General features: G+C 37.6%; 1 protein-coding gene across 1 annotated transcript; it reads left to right on the plus strand.

The window, feature by feature from the left end:
• The first annotated feature begins 364 nt into the window (after positions 1-364).
• Positions 365-27,919, plus strand: LOC104230913 (MADS-box protein SOC1-like). Its single transcript, XM_009783820.2, has 8 exons — positions 365-475; positions 584-778; positions 25,452-25,536; positions 25,671-25,732; positions 26,203-26,302; positions 26,454-26,495; positions 26,839-26,880; positions 27,551-27,919. Exons 2-8 carry the CDS (start codon positions 597-599, stop codon positions 27,701-27,703), a joined length of 666 nt encoding a protein of 221 aa, XP_009782122.1. The 5' UTR covers positions 365-475; positions 584-596; the 3' UTR covers positions 27,704-27,919.
• The last annotated feature ends 59 nt before the right edge of the window (positions 27,920-27,978 follow it).

Raw genomic sequence — 27,978 nt, forward strand, 5'->3', positions numbered from 1 at the left:
ATTATTTTAATTTTAGATCACTATGTCAAATTTAATATAAAGAGCTACCTATTATGGTAGGTCGATCAATTTAATTTGATGATGTAAAACATGGATTAAAATTATATAAATTAATAGTGTTTTATACCATCAATATAATTTAATCTATTATAGCACGTCACTTACTATTTATTCTAAGTTATCAATCAATGCTGTAAAATCGAATTACTTTCAATCACCTTTTAAGTAACGTAATTATATGAATATGTTTTACATAAATCTATACAAATTATGGATTTGAAAGTGCTGACAAATTGAACATGGATGAAAACTTGCTCCTACCTTAGAGACCTTTTTTTGGGTTTTTCTAGGTTACTAGCTTTCTCTCTCTCACACACAAACACACATTTTATTCATCAGATTTGTGACTTTCATCTTTTTAGACAGTACTCCTATTTTTGCAAGCAAAAGATTCTCTGTGGTTTTTGCCAATTTTGTAAGTCCTCACTATTCCTCCACCAACTATGCTAATTATACCCTTCTCCTTTAATTCTTTCTTTGAAATTCTTACAAGACTTTATCTCCTCCATCTTTGTGATTTCAGGGTTATAGAGGAGATGGTGAGAGGGAAGACTCAGATGAGGCGTATCGAAAACGCGACAAGCAGGCAAGTCACTTTCTCTAAGAGGAGAAATGGGTTGTTAAAGAAAGCCTTTGAGCTTTCAGTTCTTTGTGATGCTGAAGTTGGATTGATTATTTTCTCTCCTAGAGGCAAGCTCTATGAATTTGCTAGCTCAAGGTAACATATTTTCTTCCATTTCTCTGCTGTCCATCTAGCTACTGTTTTCATATCAAAGAAAAATGATTTTTTTATGTTAATTATATACTCATGCTCCTGAAATCTGATTTTCTTTCCGTTTCTAAACAGATCTCATCCTTTTATTTAATTTCTAAGTCCTTTGAATCTGTCCGTCAAACAATCCTAGTTAAAAGATTGCTCTAGAATGTCATTTTATCACTCAATATGGAGAAGTATCATTTTTTTCCACATGAATTCTTGCTTATGCTACTTCGAAGTCAACAAAGTGAATATCACAAGTCCCAAGTTTTCAAGATAGTTCTTACCATAAAATAAACCCTAGGGCATAGGCAGAGCTACAACATTCAGAGAGGGTTCACACGAACTCAGAAGCTTTTGCTTAGACTTTGCATTTGCATTTGAAAATTTATTAAATATGTATAAATACTTAATTAACTATAACAAGTTATAAGTTCGATGACTATTGTGCCTCTGCACTAGGGTACAATAATATACATTGTTTTTCAGTAACTCATGTGTGGTTTGTTCCATTCGATTAGTGACAGTGGAAAAATGTGCTTCATGATGAGGCCCTCATCTTATGTACTGTTGTTTAAAGTTTAGACATTTCTCACTTAGGGTTAACAAGTGTGGTCATCAATGTCCTTCTTTACATTAAACTTGATAAAATAACCATAAATTACTGACAAAGTTAATAAAATACAGCGTGAGAAAGTAAAAAGAATACTGTCTCATTAATTGTTTAAAGGGGTAGAGAGTTAGTACTTTCTGTGAACTTCAAAGCTAAGTGTAAGGGAGCCAGTTGTCAAGTTAGTACTTGGTTTCATGATCACTGTCCTTCCTTACTCTTATGCTGTTTCCATTATATAAACACACCTTGAGAATCTTTTGGGCAGAATTATTTGTACGGCATTCAATCCAGATCCCAAATCACTATGTGGCTTAGAGTTTAACTTGTATCCTAAAAGAATACTGCAAATAACTATTCACGTTAGGTAGAATTAGTTACATAAAATAAGACAAATAACCTGCTACACGAGGTAAAGCTACAATGATAGTGTGTACAAATTAATTTGAGTTTCATTTGTATACATGAGAGCGTAAAAAAATCCGATCACCTAAAAGATAACTATAAGTAACCTTCCACAAACAATGAATTCTAAAACATAAGATGGATTTTTACATGTTACAACATATTAAAATATACTGATAATATAAGAATACTATGTATATATAAGTTAAATCCATATAATATTATTAATGCTTGCTGAATCCTCCATGTCATTTCTTGTCTTCAATGTTCTTTGGGGCGAGTATACCCATGTACACCCCACATCCATAAAAAATGCCAGAGAATCCAACTTTGACAATGTCAAGATATCCCTCAAAAGTCATGCTGCCATGACAACAAACACGGGAACAAACGAGAAGCCAACGGTAGTTCCCCTCTTTCAAATATCCTTTCTGTTATTTGATATTTCACAAATTAGAGCCAGAAATTTCAATAAATGGATTTTAAAAAACATAAAACTGTCGTGCTTGGAATTCAAAGTTACAACTTAACATTTTTTGAGTCACCTTTATTACTACAATAGAAATTTTACTTATGTTAAGCAGATCAACAATTTATAAATACACACAGATTTTGCTTCAATTGAATCCCTTTAATTTGGACCATATACTCCGCCCTTGCTTCCCAAACTGTCTTTGTTTTAATCCATCCATGGCTACATGGAAATATCCAACTAAACCTTCTACAAGATTTTATGACTACCGGGGCCACAAGAGAATCTTGTTTTAAGTTTGTGTCTTTGCCAAATGCGTAAGCACATGGTAGCCAAGTGTGGAAGAGAAAGGCTTGCCTTCTTCTATTAATTAACAAGAATATATACACGTCAAGTAGTAAATCATACTACTAACAAATATGAAAAACTAGTCCTAACAAATACGGAAAAAAAAGTCATACATTATATTTACTATCCATATATACACTTTATTTACTAACAAATATACGCACACTTTAATACCACCCTCAAGTTGGCGCATGCAGATTACAAATGCCCAACTTGCACAAGAGAGAAACATACTGAGATTTTCCTAATGTCTTCATAAAGATATTTGCCAATTGCTTATGTGAAGGCACAAAGCTAGGACGAATGTTCTCACTATCAATCTCGTCAAGAATAAAATGATAATCCACTTCAATATATTTAGTTCTTTCATGAAAGACTGAATTCTTGGCTATATGCAACATTGCTTGACTGTCACAATAAAGATGAATAAGGGAGGTGCAAGCACTCCCAAACTAGATAAAATTTCCTACAATCATTTTACCTCACATATTTTCATTACCATAGAGCAGTATTGAACCTCCATAGATGATCGAGAGACGGTATGTTGCTTTTTAGTCTCCTAAGATATGGATGAGTCACCTAACGAGATAAACCGACCCGTGAGAAAGCATCAAGTCAAAGGACAACCAGCCCACTCAGAGTCACACCATCCATAGAAACGTAGATCACATTTGCTTCTCAACTAAATACTTTATTCGTGAGTCCACTTCAAGTAGCGAACAACCTATAAAGTTACATCCCAATGCTCCTCTTTTGGTTGTTGCATGAATTGAGATAAAATATGAACATTGAAGGATAGTTTCGGCCGAGTGAAGCACAGATAAATAAGTCGATCTATCAAACGATGATAGCGCTCAGGGTCAAAGCGCCTGTCTATCCGCCAATGCCAGCCGAGGATTTTGCTCCAATGGTATTCCTACAGACTTAACACCTAATAACCCAACAGCTGAGATAATACCCAAAAAGGCATATTTTTGTTGTCTTAAGAACCTGCCTTCTGAATTTCAAGAGACTTTCACTTGTAGAAAATATTTCAATTTACCAAAATCTTTCATGTGAAAGCATTTGCAAAGATATATTTTGAACTCATGGATAGCCTTGGGCTCATTGCCAGAGATAATTAAATCATCAACATACACAAGGACATTTACTCGAACTTCACCCTTTTTCAGAGTAAAAAGAGAGTTATCAGAGTATGAATGCTTTAGCCCATAGTCCTCTAAGGCATCCGACAACTTAGCAAACTAACACCTCGACCCCTGCTTTAACCCGTAAAGGGACTTTCGAAGTCTGCACACTTTACTTGGACTTGCAACTTGAAAACCTAAAGACTATTACATGTATACCTCCTCTTGAAGATCCCCGTGCAGGAAGCAATATGTACATCCATTTGATATAACTCTTAATTTTTTGTTGTTACTATAGCAAAAAATATGTGGACAATCACCATCTTTTCCATTGGGGCAAACATTTTATTATAGTCGATCCCCTCTACTTGATGATTCTCGAGAATAACAAACCGGCCCTTGTGTCACTCAACTGTACCATCAAAGTTGTACTTTATCTTGTAAACCTATCTACAACCGAGAACTTTTTTATTATGAGGTAGATCCTCTATTACCCGCATTCTATTGTTCTCCAGAGCTGTATTTTTAACCTAATTGCTTTTCTTCACTTCCCATCTTTCACAGCCTTAGAGAAATGAGCCAGTTCATGTTGCAGTGATTTCTGCAAAGAAAGCCCTTTGTTGTACATAGAACTTATTGCAATTCACATATTGTGTTAAACGATAAGGCCTACTTGAGTACTGGTGTAAAGTGGATGGAGGACAAAATGGACTCAATTTCTTGACAACATTAATAATATAATTAATCGGACAAGTGTGTATTTTTTGCTGGTGTCTGCATCCCAACTGCTCCTCCTCTATCATTTCATCTACCTCAGTTTCAGCCACTACTTTGTGGTGAACATTTTCCTCTATCTCAGCTTCGTCGTAATCCTCCATGTCAAGCTCGTCTTCACGAGCTTGGACCGATTCACTACCCCTCCCCCTTCCCCCCGCTTCAGACTCCTCATCCTCTCTCAGTTCCTCCGCATGTATATTTTTAATTTTAACTCGTGATAGTGTTATGTGTTGATGAAGCGAAAGGAAATTCAGTCTCTTAGATCAGTGTCTCATTAAACAATATATTCTTACTTCTCATGAAACAAGATATTCTTTCTTCTCTAAAGCATACACCTTACAACCGTTCTTTCCATAGAGATATCCCACCAAGACATACTTACGACTTCTACTCGAAAATCTATCACCCTTTCTCCCTAAACATCAAGCACAATATAGTGAGCCAAATAATCGAAGATGTCCATACTCAGGCACTCGACCATATAATAATTTATAAGGTGTATTTTCATGTAAGATTAAAAATGGAGTTTGATTAATCAAGTGACAAGCCATCAAAAAACATTCCCCCAAAAATTAATCGGGCAAGTTGCCTTGAAAGTGAAAGGCCTGGACTACATTCAAGATATGATTTTCTTTCTTTCCACTGTCCCATTCTGTTAGGGTGTTCATGTACACAATGTTTGAAAAATAATCCCATATTCAAGAAAGTAATTTCTCATACATCTAAACTTTGTTCCATTGTCGTTCCTGAAGGTTTTAACTCACTTACCAAATTGTCTGTCTATCACAGCAAATAAATTCTTCATAGTTTGCATTACTTCTTTCTCATCAATAAGAAATTCACATAGCATGTCAGTAATCTTTTACAATAGTCAAAAAATATGATGCACCACAAGACAAAATTGTTCGATAAGGTTCCCACAAATCACAATGATTCAACTCAAAAATGCTAGAAGCTCTATTATTACTCAAAGAAAATTTGTCTCTTGTTTGTTTAGCCCGATGACATACATCGCAACTTCTATTCAAAGTATCACTATTTTTCCTAAAATATATGTCAAGAATTAATTTGGTTACTTGTAGAGAGGGATGACCCAAACATTGTGCCAAAGATCCAGCAAGCCCACACCACCAACCTTTAGAGCACATACCCTCTATTTGTTTCACAAATGGTAGAGTCCATTTTTTCGCTCACCCACTCCAACCAGCATCCTCGGGGTACGTTCCTGCATAATACATAAAAGTTTACTAAAAAGGATCAAACAATTTGAGTAATCAACTAATTAAGGTACGGAAGTCAAGTTGCACATTAAGCTGGCCACATAAAGGAAAAAATTTCGGACCAAATTTCCTTCAAGTTTTGTTTAACCTCATACACTAGTAATAATTCTGCCAAAACCGACCTTGGTCGACCTACCAACTTCGGTCGGTCAAAGACACGGGCCAAAAAATCAATCGAAGTCGGTTTTTCAAAATATTTTATTTTTAAATTTTTTTTACAAAACCGACCAACTTCGATCGGTTTTTTAATTTGTTGGCGCAAAAATGCGGGAAACTATCTTTGCATCCCGCGAAATTTATTTTTCAAGAAACCGACCAACTTCAATCATTTTTTTATTTAAAATAAATTAAAATTAATATTCAAAAAATCGACCAAAAATCGGTCGTTTTTTAATATGACCACTAATTGTGTAGTGGTAAAATAGTATCGTGCGAGAGTATAGACCCCGCTTCGATTTTCAGATGGTATTTTTATATATAATTAAAAATGTCTACCGACTTTAGTCGGTTTTTCGGCAAGTTTTTTATTTTTTGATCGTTTGTAAAATTTAATTGACCGACCGAAGTCGATCACTTGCACTTGGCTCTACTGACCACACTTTACCGAATGTCTCAAATCGGTCAATTTTTGGTCGATTTTTGCCAATTACTGACCAACATCGATATATTTGGCAATCGGGATTCCCCATTTTTAGTGGTGACTGGTCGTTACATCATTACTCCAACTAATAGGACATTGCTCAAATTTCCCCATATTATACAATAATTTTAATCACCATGTCATATGATTTGTTTCTATGTATCGATGGCACATAATTTTGCTTTCCGATCATCTTCTCATTCCAATTTATCTGTTGGTTGTTCAACATAGCAATCAACGTTCGTCATTGCTCATTACTCAACACCGGTGGCCTAGCCTTTTTTCCCCCTCACAGCAACAAAGATGCCACTTTCAGTGGCATGTGCAACATTCGCGCGATACGCAGCGCCACGGCCACGGCCTCCATTGATTCCACTCCTCTGATGATATTGTTTTCCTATACCGCTTCCACTTGATTTACCATCACCACGAGGTCTGTCTCTTGACCATTCTGGATACCTAATAAGCTAGAAGCAACTTTCTGAACCATATCTAGTTCACTTACAGTAGTAGCACGTATTTTTGTCTTTTACTTCATTCTGACCTCTATCGAGGGATGTCCCTTGTACAACAAAGGCCATAGCATCGCCACATTCATCTGTTCCTCGAGCCATCCTTTTCACGTGTTCGTCTTATACCAACTTCAAGTAAACTCGATTCAAAGTTGGCAACAGATTTTGAGCGAGAAAGTTTGACCTTATTGTTCCATATTGTGTTTCATCTAACCACAAAAAAAAGGTGCACCTTATCCTCATCCCTTTCTTTTCCAATATTGCACAAAGATCGCATGTGTATTTACCACACGTGCAAGTCGGTATTTGATCATAATTAGCAAATTCTTCTTACAGTTTTGTTAATTTTTAGAGTATTTAACTATGGTCATGTCATTTTGTTTTGCACTTCACAAGTTCCGCCTTTTTTCGGCCAGATCCTGATTTCGTTTTGCTTCTCCCAATCGTCGAGCCTGATAGACTCGACTCTTTTACCTCCCCCCGGCCTCTCAGTTCGTTTCATTCTTATCCTGTACTCGCTGAAATGAAAACATCCGATCAGCCCGACTTTTTCAAATGCTCCGCTCCCCCCTCCCCGGTTCACTAGGTGGTTGGTTTACCAAGCACTTGCTCGCTACTCCTGTCGCCCGCTTGGCGGGTGGAGTGCTCGTTATCCTGACTTTTCTCTCTATTAAGGCCCTCCATTGTGAAAGCCATAAGCTATGGCAAATCTAGCTCGCAACCATAGGGATCCACTCCGCGAGGCTAGACTGGGCTCAACGGTAAGCCTCTATTCGAATTATGTTAGGGTCTTTCGCTTTTTCCAGATCTAGAAAGATACTACAAGTCCGCCGTCCCAAACAATAAGTACCTTAGCATGCCAAGTTTATGTTGAAGGTGCAGCTCAGGTAAGCCTTCAATGTTGCAATATCATCATCATCATCATCACTAATGACCACAATATTATAAACATTTACTATGGTCAGGCTCAATTTCTCATCCTTTATTACGAAATGTGCATGATCAGAAGCACACCTTTTGTAGCCAAACTAAACTAAGGACTTACTGAACTTCTTAAACTACGCTATCAGGGATTGCTTCAATCCATACATGGCTTTCTTCAATCTGCATACTTTATGTTAATTGCTTTCACTGCGGGTATATGATCGGGATGATGACTCTTCTTACCTATAACTACCACTTCTACAGGTTCATCTGTCACGACCCAAACTGGAGGGCCATGGCTAGCACCGGACCATACTTGCCGAGCACCAACGTATATTTTATCTAACCTTCTTTATTATCTTTTAGGACTGATGAGATTAATATAAATGGTAGACATGGATCATGGACAACCAAAAATAATATATGATGGCATGAACATACATAACATGGGATGACCAGACAATCAAGAAACTATATATAAGGTACGAGCTACCACGCTACCATGAAAGACTATACAACAAAAACCAGCCAACAAGGCATACCAAACTATACATGAGTCGACACTTGTCTATGAGCCTCTAAATGAACATAAGTGCTGCAACATAGCCGGAACATCCCCGACATACCCATAATGTCTATAACAAAAATGCATACCAAGACCAAGGCAAGTCCGGAGAAGGGATCTCGCCAATCACCGCTGAACTGGACAGTCTACTGTGGTGGGGGAGCTGCACCTGCCTGTCTATCAGGACCTGCAGCACGACATGCAACGTCCACAAATAAAAGGACGTCAGTACGAATAAAGTACTGAGTATGTAAGGCAGGGAACCATGAATACGATCAGTAATGTAAGCAAGGATAGAGAATATACAACCTGTAACATCTTAGTACCTCTGAGGGCTACTGACATAAAATGCATGATACATAAACTTTTAAAACATACGTCTCTGTGGGCATCATCATCATCATATCGTACCCGGCCGTAATAGGCTCGGTAAAAAAACGTACCCGGCCATCATAAGGCTCGGTAGTATCGTACCCGGCCACATGGAGCTCGGTAAAACCCAACTGATCCGTGGTTGCACAATAGGTGTCGTACCCGACCGACTATAGCGCGGGCTCGGTAGAGTAAAATAGATACATATATATATATATATATAATGCATGCTCGACTCATGGAATCACGTTTTAAACCTTTCGGAATGACGTAAGGTCGGTATCCTTTGTACACGTTATTAGGACTAACTCTTCACTATGAACCTTATAAGAATCAAGAAGTACCAACAACATTGATAACATAAGAATAAGAGAAGCAACATCAACATCAATCGTTCCATAAGAGGGAAACAATGTAAGTACTGCTAGCTTCTAAGAGTAGAGTATCTTTGGAAGCTCGTTCATTACATAATGTACAATCGAAGTCGTGCAAAAGAAGGAAAGGGATAGCCTTACATACCTTGTATATACTGCCCCAATCTCAAGCTATGCAATTTTCATGACTCCTTAGTCTACAATAAGAGAAACGATACTATCGTTATCATTTAAGCGTCATAACTATTATGTATCGACCACAACCTATTTTACGATGAAACGGACAACACCTCCCCTATATATATGACTTCACACAATTCAAAACAATCACCAAACAGCCCAAATAACATCAATAATAATCATATTGTGCCTCCCAAAATAGTCCACGCACAACCTAATCACTTCATACATACGACGACCACTGTAGTCGTATCAAACGACCCAGAAATGTTATGAAGAACTACCCGCCCACAACCCTACATCTATATGGTGTTTATACACACCTTTCCTCCTTCAAAACTCCACAAAATAGTAGTAAAACATGCAGCCTAACAGCAACACAAAACAATCCACAAAATAGTTCGCTACAAGTGAATAACTCGAACTCACGGCTTCCGATCACCGTCCCCTGAGTTCTTACATGTGTAGAACAAATTTCCATGAATTCACAGCAGAAAAAATGTATGAAAGAGAGTAGTAAACTTATCTTGTTGGATAACTCAGCCTTTCCCTTGGTTCTTCAAACTCTAGGTTTTACCCGCAAATAGAACTTGAAAGAGAGGAAAAATCGATTAGGGTTTGTGTGGGATTTTTGGGGAGGCGTTGCAGGGAACAATTTGGTTTTGAAAGTCTGAAATATGGGTGAAATAACTGAGTTGATAATCCCTTAAAAGTCCCCTCTTGGCTGACTTTGGGGCTTTTAATTTTCTCCTCTCATTTTGGCAAGTAGGTGATGCACCTACTTGTCACCGACCAATCTGCGCAGGCTCGCGAAAATACGAATATCTCTATACTCCGAAATCGTATTGACAAACGGTTTAATGAGTTGGAAACTAGACTCATAGATCTTTATTTTTGTGGGTAGATCACCCCATTATTTCTTTGTAAATTGGGATGAAAGCTTAGTAACATTTGACCTAATGTTTAAGTAAAATTATGCACCTAAGTTGCGACAACTTTTGTCGACTTTTGTTTCATAACTCGTTTGACTTCAAGACTTATGATACGGATATTATATGATTCAAATACCTTAAAACACGACCTCTTGAATGTATTAAGCACCTTTAGGTTTACCCAAAAATATGGCTGACAACATCCTTGATTCGTTTAACTTCTAATACTTGTTAACCACCCTTATATACCTTTGTATCATTTAAGACCAATAAGATTAACTTCTTATCATCTTAAAGATAATCTCTTCATGGATTTATGTCGACTACCTTATGAAATGAACTAACGTACGTGAATATGGGTTGTAACACCCTCCCCCTTAAGAACATTCGTCCTCGAATGTAAGGGTTTATGGGGATTCCAAATCATCCTGGATTCCAACGGAAATATTTGGTCAATTTCCCCCTATAAAATGGTCACTAGCAAAGCTTGCAAGTAGTTAAGCCCAACGTATGGCCTCACAATGCTACACAAAGCATTATGGATATGTATATTATCTGCATATCACCATTTTGTATTAAGGAAGAATATTATCAAGTTATTGCTTACCTCAGAGTCGTTTCACCTTCTAATGTATCCTGTGTTCCACCAACATCCTTGTTATCTTCATTCTTAAATAGGTAAGGGTATTTAGACTTCATCTCCTCTTCTGCTTCCCATGTCATTTCTTCCATATTCTTGTTCCTCCACAATACTTTGACGGAAGCTACATCTTTTATTCTCAGTTTGCGGACTTGTCGATCTACTATAGCCACTGGAACTTCTTCATACGATAGATCCTCTGTAACTTGTACATCTTTGATAGGGACGACTCGAGAAGAGTCTCCAATACATTCCCTTAACATATATACATGGAATACCGGGTGGACAAATTCCAATTCAGATGGCAATTCTAACTCATAAGCAACCTGTCCAATTCGTCGAAGAATTTTATACGGCCCGATATACCTTGGACTCAGCTTACCTTTCTTCCCGAAATGCATAACACCCTTCATTGGTGAGATCCTCAGGAAAACCCAATCAGCAACCTCAAACTCCAGATCACGACATCGGATATCGGAATAACACTTTTGCCTGCTTTGTGCCGTCCTTAATCGCTCCTGTATCACTCTCACCTTTTCAATGTCTTGGTGAATCAAATCTGGCCCATATAATTCTGTTTCACCGACTTCGAACCATTCAACTGGTGATCTACATTTCCTCCCGTATAGTGCCTCGTATGGGGCCATTTTAATACTGGAATGATAGCTATTATTGTAGGCGAATTCTATGAGTGGAAGATGGTCATCCCAATTCCCCTTAAAATCTAGAACACATGCTCGTAGCATATCTTTCAGTGTCTGAATAGTACGTTCAGCCTGCCCGTCAGTCTGCAGATAAAATGCAGTGCTGAGATTCACTTGTGTGCCTAAAACCTTCTTGAAAGACCTCCATAACTTAGCCGTAAATTGAGCTCCTCGGTCTGATATAATAGATACCGGCACACCATGAAGCCTAACAATCTCCTTGATATACAACTTCGTATAATCTTCAGCCGTGTAAGTTGTCTTAACTGGCAGAAAATGGGCACATTTTGTAAGTCGATCAATTATCACCCAGATGGAGTCAAACTTATGATAAGAGCGAGGTAATCCAATAATGAAGTCCATATTAATCACCTCTCATTTCCAGGTCGGAATCTCTATATTCTGAAGCAATCCATCGGGATTCTGATGTTCTATCTTTACTTGTTGACAACTGGGACACTGGGCTACAAATTCTGCAATGGACTTCTTCATGTTATCCCACCAATACTGCTCCTTGACATCATGATACATCTTTGTCGAGTCGGGATGGATGGAATATCAGGATTGATGAATCTCATTCATAATCTTCTCTCGCAACCCTGCCACATTAGGCACACATAATCGACCCTGGTATCTTAGTGCCCCATCTCCTCCGATCTCAAAAACCGTAATTTATTGTTGAATGCTCTCTCTCAATCATACTAAGATAGGATCTTCATATTGCGTGCTTTTACCTCGGCTACCAAAGATGATTCTGATGTATTCTGTACCGTAACACCTCCGTTATCAGAGTCTAACAATCTGATACTCATATTGGCTAGCTGATGAAGCTCTTTAGTCAACCCCCACCTACCTGCCTCAATATGTACTAAGCTTCCCATTGACTTATGGCTGAGAGCGTCTGCCACAACATTGGCTTTACTGGGATAATACAATATCTCGACGTCGTAGTCTTTCAGTAATTCAAGCCACCTACGCTGCCTCAAATTCAACTCCTTCTGATTGAAGATGTACTGTAAACTCTTGTGATCTGTGTAGATGTCAACATGGACGCCGTATAAGTAGTGCCGCCATATCTTCAAAGCATATATTACTGCAGCCAATTCCAATTCATGGGTTGGATAATTCTTTTCATGCTTCTTCAATTATCTTGATGCATAAGCAATCACCTTTCCACGCTACATCAATACGCACCCCAAACCTATACCTGAGGCATCACAATATACCACATAACCTTCTGTCCCTTCAGGAAGAGTGAGCACTGGTGCGGATGTCAATCGATTCTTCAACTCCTAAAAACTACGTTCACAAGCGTCAAACCACTGGAACTTGGTAGCTTTCTGCGTTAACTTTGTCAATGGTGATGATATAGAGGAAAACCCTTCTATAAACCGCCTATAATATCCTGCTAGTCCCAGGAAGTTGCGGACTTCTGATGGTGTTGTAGGTCTCGGCCAATTCTTTACTACATCGATCTTTTGAGTATCGACATTAATACCCTTGTCAGATATCACATGGCCAAGGAATGCTACTGAGTTCAGCCAAATTCACATTTGGAGAGCTTAGCATATAACTTACGATCCTAAAGCATCTGTAATACTATCCGCAAGTGGCCCGCATGTTCTTCCTCTAAACGAAAAACACCAGAATGTCATCAATGAATACAATCATAAACACATCAAGATAGGGCCTGAATACAGTATTCATGAGATCCATGAAAGCTGCTGGGGCATTTATTAGCCCGAACGACATCACCAAGAACTCAAAGTGCCCATATCTTTTCCGGAAGGCTGTCTTTGGAACATCCTTTTCCTTAACCCTCACCTGATGATACCCTGAACGTAAGTCAATCTTGGAGAAATACTTGGCATCCTGGAGTTGGTCAAAAAGGTCGTCAATCCTTGGAAGTGGATACTTGTTCTTTATAGTAAACTTATTCAACTGTTGATAATCTATACACATCCTTAACGACCCGTCTTTCTTCCGCACGAACAAAACTGGCGCACCCCAAGGTGAATTGCTAGGCCTAATGAAGCCCTTATCTAGCAAGTCCTTCAACTGCGCCTTCAACTCTCGCAACTCTACCGGGGCTATTCTGTATGGAGGGATAGAGATCGGTTGAGTGTCAGGCAACACATCAATGCTAAACTCAATCTCCCTTTCAGGAGGAAGGCATGGGAGTTCATCTGGGAAAACATCGGGAAATTCATTGACCACGGGGATTGATTGTAGAGTAGGCGGCTTCGCCTCCGCATCCTAACGCGAACGAGATGATATATGTAACCTTTTGAGATCATTTTCCTTGCCTTAAGATAGGAAATAAACCTACCTTTCGGTGTAGCAATGTTCCCTTCCATTCAATGACGGGTTCACCAGGAAATTGAAACCTAACCATCTTCGTACGACAGTCAACATTTGCATAGCATGAGGCCAACCAGTCCATTCCCATTATCACATCGAAATCAACCATTTCTAACTCAAATAAATTTGCCGAGGTTTGACGACTACAAATCATCACAGTGCAACCTCTATATACCCTTCTAGCAATCACAGAATCTCCTATCAGAGTAGATACCGCAAGGGGTTTACTTATCAATTTAGGTTCAACGCAAACTTATTAGCCACAAAGGGTATAACATATGATAATGTAGATCCCGGATCAATCAGCGCATATACATCATAAGAAAACACAGACAATATACCTGTAACAACATCTAGAGACGACTCGAGATCCTGTCGACCTACTAGAGCATATGTTTGATTTTGAGCACCACTCGAACTCGGCACTGCACCTCTACCTCTACCATGACTTGTCCACTGCTGAAAACCCTGTGCTGGAGGTCGAACTGATGAGGAAAAACCAGACACAGATCTAGTCGGCTGAGCCATACCACCACCTCCTCTTTTAGGACAATCCCGCATCATATGGCCAGGCTGTCCGCAAGAATAACACGCATCAGAACCTCGATGGCACAGTCCAAATTGGGCCTTACCGCACCAATCACAATGTGGTATTGGGGGCCTCGTCTGACTAGTATCCCTGTGATGTTGCGAGCCTGATGCCCGTGAACTCTAACCTGGACTAGAATAGGTAAATCGATCATATCGAGGCCTCTGAAACTGTGGAGGAGCACTAGCTATAGGAGGTGCCGAACTCCTTGAAGTCTGGGGCCTGACGCTGCCTCTGAAGTCATCAGAATACCCTGTAATTCTCGCCCTCTTATGCTGGCCCCTATCCTGCTCCCTATCTGCCTGTGCTGGCACTTACGATCCTCTAGGGTCTGGGCATAAGCCTGAATACGAGAAATATCCATGCCCTCCACCAAGGAGGCTGTCGTGCACTCATTTATCAAATGTGGTCCCAACCCGTTCACGAATAGATGCACCCTATCACTCATCTCGGCCACCATATGGGGAGCATACCTTGCTAAAGAATCAAACTGCATACTGTACTCTCGCACACTCATATTACCTTGTCTAAGGTTCAAGAACTTATCAGCTCTAGCTCGTCGTATCTCAACTAGCAAGTAGTGACGAAGAAAGGCCTCAGAAAATTCCTTCCACACAGCTGGAGGAGGGTTCGGACCCCTGGATCTCTCCCAACTATCATACCAGAGAACCGCTAAATCCCGTAGCCGATAAGAAGTGAACTCTACTGCCTCTGTATCACTAGCATGCATAACCCGCAGTGTATGATGAACTTGATCAATAAAAGTCTGTGATTCCTCCTTGGGGTCTAGTCCGGTAAACACTGGAGGGTCTAGATTAATAAAATCACGAACTCTCGTACTAACCGGTTTATCAACAACACTGGTATTCTGCCTCTGAGCCTGAGCAACTACCAAACTAGTCAACAACTGCACCGCATTCCGCATATCCTGGTCTGTAGTGCCAGACGGAGGAACAGGTGGTGCTGGGTGCCTCCTAATTTCCTCTGGAGGAGACGGAGTAGATGAGGTATGAGACGACATCTCACTCTAAGCCTCACTTTGGCCTGCTCTGGCTTGGGGCACCTGACTGGTACCATCTCCCGTAGCTGTATCAAGTTGTCTACTAATTTTTTACTTCCTAGTCGAAGGCATCGCTGAAAGAAAACAAGGTGAATATTAGAGATGAACACTTACGACTCAACTCTATGCACGATCCGGATTCAGGAAGAAGATAACAACCCTAGATGGCATGTAGCCTCCTGATTATAAATGTGGCGCGCTACACATCAATAATCAAGACTCTACTAGACACGGCTCATAGACTATTCCTAGCACAGGCTGGCTATAATACCAAGTTTGTCACGACCCAAACTGGAGGGCCATGACTAGCACTCGACCATACTTGCCGAGCACCAACGTACATTTTATCTAACCTTCTTTATTATCTTTTAGGGCTGACGAGATCAATATAAATGGTAGACATGGATCATGGACAACTAACAATAAAATATGATGGCATGAACATACATAACATGGGATGACTAGACAATCAAGAAACTATATATAAGGTACGAGGTACCACGCTACCATGAAAGACTATACAACAAAAACCAGCCGACAAGGCATACCAAACTATATATGAGTTGACACCTATCTATGAGCCTCTAAAGGAACATAAGTGCTGCAACATAGCCAGAACAGGGCCCTAACATACCCATAATGTCTATAATAAAAATGCATACCAAGACCACAACAAGTCCGAAGAAAGGATATCGCCAATTACCGCTAAACTAGACAGCCTACTGTGGTGGGGGAGCTGCACCTGCCTGTCTATCAGGACCTGCAGCACGACATGCAGCGTCCACAAATAAAAGAACGTCAGTACGAATAAAGTACTGAGTATGTAAGGCAGGGAACCATAAGTACGAACAGTAATGTAAGCAGGGATAGAGAATATACAACTTGTAACATCTGTGTACCTCTAAGGGCTACTGACATGAAATGCATAATACATATGTATATATACATAAACTTTTAAAACATACGCCTCTGTGGGCATCATCATCATATCGTACCCGGCCGTAATAGGCTTGGTAAAAAAATGTACCCGGCCATCATAAGGCTCGGTAGTATCATACTCGGCCACGTGGAGCTCGGTAAAATCCAACTGATCAGTGGTTGCACAATAGGTGTCGTACCCGACCGACTATAGCACGGCTCGGTAGAGTAAAATAGATACATATATATATAATGCATGCTTGACTCATGGAATCACGTTTTAAACCTTTCGGAGTGATGTAAGTTCGGGAGCTTCTATACACGTTATTAGGACTAACTCTTCACTATGAACCTTATAAGAATCAGGAAGTACCAACAACATTGATAACATAAGAATAAGAGAAGCAACATCAACATCAATCGTTCCATAAGAGGGAAACAATGTAAGTACTGCTAGCTTCTAAGAGTAGAGTATCTTTGGAAGCTCGTTCATTACATTATGTACGATCGGAGTCGTGCAAAAGAAGGAAAGGGATAGCCCCACATACCTTGTATATACTGCCCCAATCTCAAGCTATGGAATTGTCACGACTCCTTAGTCTACAATAAGAGAAACGATACTATCGTTATCATTTAAGCGTCATAACTATTATGACCACAACCTATTTTATGATGAAACAGACAACACCTCCCCTATATATATGACTTCACACAATTCAAAACAATCACCAAACAGCCCAAACAACATCAATAATAATCACATTGAGCCTCCCAAAACAGTCCACGCACAACCTAATCACTTCATACATACGACGGCCACCGTAGTCGTGTCAAACGACCCGGAAATGTTACGAAGAACTACCAGCCCACAACCCTATATATATATGGTGTTTCTCCACACCTTTCCTCCTCCAAAACTCCACAAAATAGTAGTAAAACACGCAGCCCAACAGAAACACAAAACAGTCCGCTACAAGTGAATAACTCGAACTTATGGCTTTCGATCACCGTCCCGTGAGTTCTTACATGTATAGAACAAATTTCCATGAATTCATAGCAGAAAAAATGTATGAAAGAGAGCAGTAAACTTACCTTACTTGTTGGATAACTCATCCCTTCCCTTGGTTCTTCAAACTCTAAGTTTTACCCCCAATTAGAGCTTGAAAGAGAGGGAAAATCGATTAGGGTTTGTGTGGGATTTTTGGGAGAGGAGTTGCAGGGAACAATTTGGTTTTGAAGGTCTGAAATATGGATGAAATAACTGAGTTGATAATCTATTAAAATTCCCCTCTTGGCTGACTTTGGGGCTTTTAATTTTGTCCTCTCATTTTGGCAAGTAGGTGATGCACCTACTTGTCACCTACCAATCTGCGCAGGCTCGCAAAAATTTAAATATCTCTATATTCCGAGATTGTATTGACAAATGGTTTAATGCGTTGGAAACTAGACTCATAGATCTTTAATTTGGTGGGTAGATCACCTCGTAATTCCTTGTAAATTAGGATAAAAGTTTAGTAACATTTGACCTAATGTTTAAGTAAAATTATGAACCTAATTTGCGACAACTTTTGTCGACTTTTGTTTCATAACTCGTTTGACTTCAAGACTTATGATACGGATATTATATGATTCAAATACCTTAAAACACAATCTCTTGAATGTATTAAGCACCTCTAGGTTTACCCAAAAATATGGCTGACAACATCCTTAATTCGTTTAACTTCTAATACTTGTTAACCACCCTCATACACTTTTGTATAATTTAAGACCAATAGGATTAACTTCTTATCATCTTAAAGATAATCTCTTCATGGACTTACGTCGACTACCTTATTGCATGAACTAACGTACGTGAATATGGGTTGTAACATCATCACTCATTGTCCCGCCAATTGTTAATTCATCACAAAGTTATTTAAAAATTTTCTCTAGGCTAAAAGGATGGACTTCACGGTGTTCAACCTTTTCGAAGAGATAGATTCGAACCCCTACTCAGTCTAGCTGCCCCTCTTCGTATTTTATTTCTCAGCCTTTTCACAGACTTATTTCAAAATTTCATTTTATACACGAAACGGGGGTACTTCTGCGTTATCAGCCTTCAACTGTTGTACTCTAGGACCATTAGAGACCGAGAAACGTTCTTTAATACTAGTCCATAAATCTTTAGCAACTTCTACATGTGGTATAGACGAAGCAAAGTAGGCTCTATAGCATTCTGAATCCAAAAAACCGACAAGAGTTGATGGTCCACCAATCTTCAAGATCTGGAGACTTATCATCCGTCTTCTGATTGTTCCGTCAATAAATCGAACTTCTTCCTCGCCCTGAAGGTGTTCCTCATGGACCTTGCTCATTCATTATAGTTTTCTCCCTTCAGTGCCACCTAAGTTATCAAAATTCCAGGATTATCACTCAATGTTATATCGTACGGAGAGATGGTCTTTCATTGTATGTTTCGTCACCACCACCGCTCCCACCGGCAATGGCGACGTCTTTACCATTGTCCCATGTCATTGGTACATCACTCTAAGTTTCTTATGATTTGGCTCGACTACCATGCAATACACGCAAACACATAGTGGCCAAGTGTGGAAGAGAAATGCTTACCTTCTTCTATTGGTTAACAACAAAACAATATATACAAATCAAGTAGTAAACCAAGTCCTAAACAATATGAAAAAAAAAAAAAAATCTCCCATTCCTAAACATATATAAAATATACTTACTATCCATATATACACCCTTTATTTGCTAAAAAATATACGTGTCTTCATATCTTTGTTTGTTTACTCATTGAGGTTCTTTTATCTTGCCTCGTTGATGGAATCGTAATCTGAATTTTCTTATAACAGATGGTTCACAACACAACTGATTTTGGTCCAATGTGGCAATAAGTAATGTAGGGATAGTTTGAACAAATAGGCTATTTCCATGTCAATGTTTAAGTTTTGATCATGTTTAAATAAGTGTAGCAAATTGTGGGTCAGAACTTGGCCGCAAGTCTTAGCATATCACAAGAAGTTTTGATGGATGGGCGAAGACTTGGTTTTCCACGAATCCTATCAGTTCGTCATAACTTTAGTGCAGATTGTACAGTAACTTTGAAACAAATTGATCGCAAGTCCTAGAAGATTACTAGAAGTTCTGATGGATAGGCCTTGCCATGAATTCTGGCAGATCGTCAGAACTCCATAGCAAATTGTATCACAAATTTGGTATAATTTGTTCACAAAACCTGACGGGTCGGCAAGACTTGCTCATAAATTTTACATGTTTTTGCTTCAAATAGATCCAAATCAACTTTAGATGATATCAAATTTGATATACAACCTTCTATACCAATCTCAATGGTTTGATTTAACCCAAACTTCTAAGAATTAACATACCCACTTTGTCTCGTACGATAATCATACTCAACAAAATTCAGTAATGATGTCCTTCGAGTTTCTCTATAGAAAGAACATTGAAAGTGGCTAATGGAGTAGAAGAAGGTTCAACAGAATTTAGGGTTCAAGGACTATTTGGGAGCAAGGTTGGATTTCCTTGAGACAAATTATTCAATGACAAGAATAATATAGGTGCGACTAGGGTTGAGGAAGGACAATTGAAGAAGATTGTGTATGCTTGGGTGAAAAAAAAAAAACACATCTATAACCTTTGTGATTGTTGTTATACCCTAAGAAAACACCTTAGGTACAATATTCTAATTTGTGTTTATTATAAGTCCATAAATAAGGATGATATATACAACCAAAGACCTTGAGAAATTGATAGTTAGGAGAAGGAGAAATATTGTTTTGAGCTTAGTATAGACTCCAATTGATGAGGTATACAGCCGAGAGAAAGGCTTCATCAAAAAAATCTAAGGGCAAAAGAAGCATAGTTTAAGAGTGTTAGGCTGGTTCCTACATTGTTATGATGCTTTCTTTCAATATTATTGTTTTGTTCATGTTGTGTATGGAGACAATAAAATTGACGAGTGATATCCATTTCTGAAGTAATTTTGAGCACGTTCTGCATTCACTACCTTAAGCAGGTTGGAAAGATTTGATCTTCCTTTAAAAAAATATTTCAATACCTGATTCCTAAACTAAAGAAAGACATGTATGAATTTTGCGTTTGGGCTTAATAGGATAGAGCCAAGTGTATTTTCTAAAATCATCAACAAAATGAAGCATACTAATGAAATTTATAGCATGCAAGATAAGGGTAGGACCCAATGCATCTGAATAAACTAAATCTAGAGAAAGGTAATTGTGAATTTTGCCATAATGGTAAGAAGAACAAATACTTACTTGAAATTCTAAAGACATGTAAATAATGTCTATTCACTACATGTCTAACAATGTTTATCGAAGGGTCCAAAACGACTACGCCATAAATCTATGGAAGATTATGACGTACGAAGACCTTGATGTTGAGCAGAATAGGCTTAGCCGGACTTACTCATGTCCTTTGCAATAGAACCTTCTGTGTTGCTTGATCCTTCACAAAGCAAACATGAGGATGAAATTCAAATTAAACATTGTTACCAACAGTAAACTGAGCCACTCTTAACAAATTTCTTTGTATACTTGGGAATACGTAAACTATTTACTATTGAGCAGGGTCGAAAAGAAGTAGGCAAAGTAAAATCACCACTGTGAGCTTTTTTTAGAATTGTGCCATTCCCTACATGAAATTTTAGCACTAGAATATCCGCCAATGTTTATATTGTTGAGACCATTTATGATTTGGTCCTAGCACCTGAATCTGACCAAAAAGGATCAACTTGTGCAATAAATTCTATGAGTTATTGCTTGTTTCCGACTTGAAAGGCATGATAAAACCCTATGGTAACAATTTGCAGCAATGACCAAACTTGTTACATACTTAGCATTGGATTGTGGATGTTTGTTGATGTTGCTGACCATGAAAACCACGTCCACCTTTTCCAGGACCTCCTTTATTCCTCCCTTATTGATATTGATTAGAAAACCCTCTTCTTGACTCGTTTTATTTTGACTAGCAATGGTTTATTCAGTGACATTAACGATATTTAGGACTTAATATATAGAAGCATATGATGATCTGTAAGTTTGATAGGCTCTGCCTGAGATGTCACTGAGACAACTAGGGTATCTTATTAAGGCCCTAAACATCAAAGTATGTAGAGAATCAAGTCATCTTCTAAACTAGATCGGGAGGTGCAACAAGGTTGTCCGTGATAATCTTCATTTTCTAGGGATAGTAAATCATGGTTTGAGCTCCTTTCTTGGTAGTTTGAAATAAACCTGTCAATTGGGCCGGGTTGTCCCATGTTTGGAGCAGTTTGGCCCTGTCAAAACCCAAATTCAAATGGCCGGTTGGGCATGTGCTCGGGCACGGCTCAGCCCGTTACGATCTGTATATTATAGAAAAACTTTCAGAAACCACTATGTTTTAGTGGTTATTAGCTAGTTGTAGCTACCATTTACTATATTACTTCCTATAGCTATGTTTTCAGGTTTTTTAGAGTGTATTCGATGTATTTAAGCTACTGTATTCATGAATACAGTAGCATTTCTCGGCGTGAAATAGGGGATTACAGCTAGACAGATTATTGTATTCGACTGTATTCACGGCGTGAAACAGGGGATTACAGCTAGACAGATTATTGTATTCGACTGTATTCACGATATGTATTTGTGAAAGCAATAACGTAAATAGTGCAATTCGCGGTTTATTCAGTTGTTTTTAAGCGAAAAGTGAATCAATTAACACAATAGACTCCTAATATAACTCAACAAACACAATTATAAATCTGAATACATAAAATACATAAATAATATTAATTAAAAAAACACATGAATATATTGATGGAATATAGCGAGACAATGAATACAATGAAATACATGGAATACAACGAGATACATTGAAATATAATGAAAAAAGAAGACAATGAATATAATGAAATACATAAAATATAGCGAGATACATTGAAATACAACGAAAAAAGGTAACAGACTCTTCAAGTTGCTCAGCCCCAAACTCCGTCTTCTTTATTCAAGAATAACCCTAATGTCATCTCGTCGATAGCAGATTTCGAACCTCCATTGTCAGCCCCAATTTACCCTATGCCAGATTTCGACATTGATACGAAACATAAGACATTGATTTCTAAACAGACTCTTCAACCACTAAATCTTCATCTTGATCTTGACTTTGACATAGAAAATTGCGGCTTCATCTAAGTCTTGACAGAAAGAAAAGTTGGGAAAAAGAATAAAACGAAAGAAAGAAAGAAAAAGATAAATGGAATATCTCAAAGAAGGGAGGAATGAGATGTTTGGGCGGTGCAACTATTTGAGATTGGGGGAAACGGGAAATAGTGATCACTGGTGCTTATAAAAATCAAAAGGTAGCTATATAATATGTTTATTTAAAAGGGTATTTATTTAAAATAAATAAGATATCAACCTTTGCTATAAGAAAACATAGCCATTTTCTGATCGTTGGCCAACGGTCATTTCTGCAATTTGACTATTAGCTTAAAAAGAGACTAAAATGGCCTCCCAATACCCCCCCCCCTAAATTTTAGTTTTAGCTTTGAAGTTTATAAAATAATTAAATACTCATAATCTTTCTTTATGTTCATACTTCTACTTACTATCTCTCTCGCTCTTTCTCTCTCTCGCTCTTTCTCTCTCTCACACACATTTAAATTTCTTTCAAAAAATAATTTGCATAATAGATAGTCCTCCTCGTGTGTCTTGGTCCGAGCAACAACAAGTCATGTATGGAATTATTTAGATTGAATAGATACAATTACGGTTCAATATAAACTTTGTACACAAAGACAAAAATAATAGAGAGGGGACGGGTCGTCTTATTCAATACTTGCGTCTAGGGGTGTCAATGGTTCGGTTTGGATATTTATTTTATAAAATTTGTATCATACCATTTTTTCGGTTATTCTATTATGTATAACTAAAATTAGACTTTTCGAAGCCGTCCCAATCATGTCGGTTTCTCTTCGGTATCGATACGGTTCGGTTAATTTTCGGTATTTTTTTAAATATTATATAAAATTCACTAGTAGAAGTAGAATGCAATAACATAAGTTTTTATAGGATTTAGCAAAACTCTCTAGACATTTTTACTGTTTAAAGGGTGATGAATTTAAAAAAAAAAAGATGGCTAGAATATAGATCCATCAACTATTCTACAACAATGTAAAAGAAATCAAATAAAGGCAAAAAAAATATAAATCACACGAGTTGAAAGATATACCAAGATGAGACTCAAGAATAAAGTCTATAGAAGATAAAATATTCAAACAGATAAATCTAAATTATATGAAAGAAAACATATTCAATACATTGTAGTTTGCTACTCATAATCGATAAAATACTTTGTGTCTTGCTAATAAAGAGACTTGAAATAATTTAGTTTAAGTAGAAGTAGCATAATAAGTTTTAGGAATTAGTAGTTTGAGTTTAATTACTTGTTGGCTTGTAATAGTTTTCATAATTCCAAGGCCGAAAGAAAATTTAGTGCATTATTATTTTTAAACTTACCAAATAAATATATTTTTCACGTGTAAAATTTATTCGGTAAGGTTCGGTTATTTTTCGGTTTATTTTTATAAAATAGAAAACCTACCCTAATTATCGGTGCAGTTATAGATTTATATAAAAACCTATGATTTCTTAAAAGGAAACCTAAAAATCGGTTCGATACGATACGGTTCGATCGGTTTTCGAATATCCATTTACACCCCTACTTGCGTCACAAGCACCCACATGTGAGAGATAAAGTAGGAGGCCCTATAGGATCAGAGATTGAATTGGATCAGAAGCCAGAACAAAGAAGCAAAGGTTACTACAGCATAAAATCGTCCAGACTTTAATTTTATGCTTCTCTTTATTTTTTTAAGTCAATTAAATAAGAAAAACCACATTTGCACTTTGAAACTTATAAGCTTTGAAATTTGAATTTATATTTATGATGTTATTATTATCAATTGAAGTTTGAAGATTGAAATATCTTTTAAAAACTTTGTCCATTTTAGAAAGTTCAATATTTACTTCAACAAGAATAATACAATTTTTATGAAAAATGACTCATGTCAGTACCGCTTGAATAACACCCAAAATCGGGTACGAGGGCAGGGTCGGACAGACTTCCCACCCAAACCCGACCCCTTAATGGCAGCCTGGTCCGACCCAAAATCGGGACCAGGCCCGTGTTGGATGTGTAAACAAAGTCCCGCATGAAAAATAGAAAGGAAAAAACTTGGTTTGTATGTGTGTATATAGACATGGATTACAACGTGTACAAGCATTCATGTTTATTGATCACTTTTCTTGAAATAACTTTATATGCTACTATGAAGCGTTCAATGTTGGAGCACCGTGACGGGGACTAGTAATTTAATTGAACTTCCCCTCATCTCCTCCCCCACCCCATCCCCATCCCCTCCAAAAAAAAAAAAAAGAAGAAGGGATGAAAATATTGGAGGAAAAAGAAAAAGATAATAGTTTGGCTTGCACGAGTTTGTGATTGCTTTATGGCCATGGTTATTTTCATTTTGCCTCCCTTCACCTATATCCTCATAAGGTAGGGGTAAGATCTGCGTACATACTATCCTCCTCAGACCCCACGATGTGGAATAATACTGGGTATGTTGTTGTTGTCGTCGTCGTCACGTAATACATATATCCAATCCTTGCCAACAAGAAGAGTTGCCTCTAGTTATGTTACACGGGTTTGGTTATGGGTATGTATCTGGTACGAGTATGTGCAAGGATGTAGGAACGGCCAAATACCACATAAAAGGTAAAAAGAAGCTGATTGTGTTAGTGTTTTTCTGGAGAAATGCAGCATGCAGGAGATTATGGAGCGTTACCGGAAGCATAATGAAGATGTTCGGGGAGAAATACCACCTGTGGAACAGAATAATATGCAGGTTTTGGTCTTTCTTTAATGTCTTCTCATGAGATGAACTGATATTAATGTCTTGTGAAATTTTACTGGTCGTTATTGTTGCTGTTGTCTTACAAAACTTTCTAATGATTCAGCGTACATTATATAATAATGCAGAATTTGAAGCATGAAACAACCACCTTGATGAAGAAGATTGAGCTTCTTGAAACATCTAAAAGGTTTCCTCCTACTCTAGCTAGAAGTTGTTTTATTTGTGTGTTTGGTATGATAGAAGTTATTTTTCAAGAAAACTTGTGTTTGATTATTAATGAAGATATTTTTCATCAAAAGGGATAAAATAACTTCCGCCACTTATGGGCGTAACTCTCTTTTTTTTTTTTTTTAACAACTACCTTAATTTTTAAGTTCATGTTACTTGTTCAACTAACACTTTAACACTTAGACGTTGTTAATTATTAACCTTTAGTATACTCACAAATTTCACCAAGACACTTCTCAATTTGCTAATGTCATTACTATTAATCTTTAATTAATAGCATGTTTTTAAAATATTTTCTACTAACCGATCAAGAATGAGAAAATATCTTTCAGGAAATATTTTTCATGAAAAATGACTTTTGTTATATCAAAAAAACAACTTCCAGTATGTACTTTGAAGTCCTTCCAACATAAATTCCATTTCCATTAGGAAGCTCTTGGGAGAAGGTTTAGGATCTTGCAGCCTTGAAGAAATACAACAGATAGAGCGTCAGTTGGAACGGAGTCTCAACGTTATCCGTGCAAGAAAGGTTTATTCATAAAACATCATGCAGTGGTCTATTCTAAGACAAAATGCAAACATACTACAATCACGTAGTGTGTTAGCAATATATCTATCTCTCTATACCTGTATATATAGCTCAGCAAAACTTGACATATCCTTTTCTTGTTTGTACTCAGATGGAAGTCTTTAGGGAACAGATTGGGAGATTGAAAGAAAATGTAAGGTCACAGTGACTCATGATTTGTTTCAAGCTGCAATTCCCATGAACCTCATGTATATATAAATTATAAAAGTAGCAGGAGTTTAAGTTATAGCCAGCTTGCTATTAATCTATTTCAATGTAATAATATGATTTTTACTAGACTGTTTTAAAATTCTATACACTATTTGTGCACAAAATGTAATAGCAGCGATAGGGATAATAAGAACCGAAAAACAAAGTTTAATAGCACATAGCGCGTTTTTGCACAGCATCACTTATTTCAAGCAATGCTACTACTTGAAGAATTTATATTAGTACTATAATTGTTTGCCTCATGCTTTTCTGTCTCTTAAATCCAGGTGAAAGACCTTTCATCCGAAAATGCAATGTTATTGGAGAAGGTACTTTTTCTTTCCCTCAGCCTGAATGTTTAGAATACTAAAAGATGGAACCTTTTAAAAGTAAGAAGGAGATCAAGAAAACTACTGTTGTATGGATCAAAACACCTTATGTAGGAGTCCTTTCAATTCTATACAACAAAGATTAATTATTAGTATGATTTCTTACTTTAGTATGAACATGGTAGGTAAATTTCTCGCATGAAAAATATTTCTCGAGAATTATTTTTATTAAGATTGATAAAAATATAGCTTTTCTTTAGTCAAACATGACCAACTCTCTGTGCCAAAAGATCTTCAAAGGGCCTTCCTATGAAGTACTGTAATTCATATGGTTTTCTAATGGTTATCTCAAAGCCATAGACGAATTCACGATATGAACTTTATGTGTTAGAGTTCGGGATTCTATCACAACTTATTTAGTGGATTTTTAACACATACAAAGTCTAAGCCGAAGCTACTGAGTTTATCTGACTCCATATATTACTCAATATATCCACCCCTGGTTATTTTAAATTGAATACCCTATAGGTTTACATAGGGAACGTATTGAAAATACTCAAATGCCCATTTTTACTATTCCTTTACAGACAGCTTCAAGATTGTTTCCTTCTTCACAGTTTAATTATTTGAGAAAAGGAAACTATATAATTGCCTTGCCCTTTTGTTTTAGTGTGGTGATCTTGAACAGCCAAAAGCGTCAAGTGGAGAAGATCAGGGAGAAGACCTTTCACTTTCAGTAGAAGGTAGTGAAAAATCGGATGTTGAGACTGAATTATTTATTGGACTACCAGAATGCAGAACAAAGCGCCCCCTACAGAATTGATAAGAGAATTGTCCCTCTTATGCAGTTATACATACATAATGTTTGGGTTAAAGTACACTGATAGTGTAAAAATTCTTTATATCGTCGGTGTATATCCGTTAAATCCATATGTAATAATAAGTTGTGAAATAGTCCTCCAACTCATGAGTAGTTTTAATTTTCTCTTGGTGCGCTGCTGATGGTACTTTAATTACTCCTAATATATTCTGTTTTTTACTTGGATGTATACGACAGTTCATTTAATACTCTCTATACAACTCCCCAACACCATTACG

The sequence above is a fragment of the Nicotiana sylvestris genome, chromosome 8, assembly GCF_000393655.2.
Source record: "Nicotiana sylvestris chromosome 8, ASM39365v2, whole genome shotgun sequence".
NCBI classification, from domain to species: domain Eukaryota; kingdom Viridiplantae; phylum Streptophyta; class Magnoliopsida; order Solanales; family Solanaceae; genus Nicotiana; species Nicotiana sylvestris.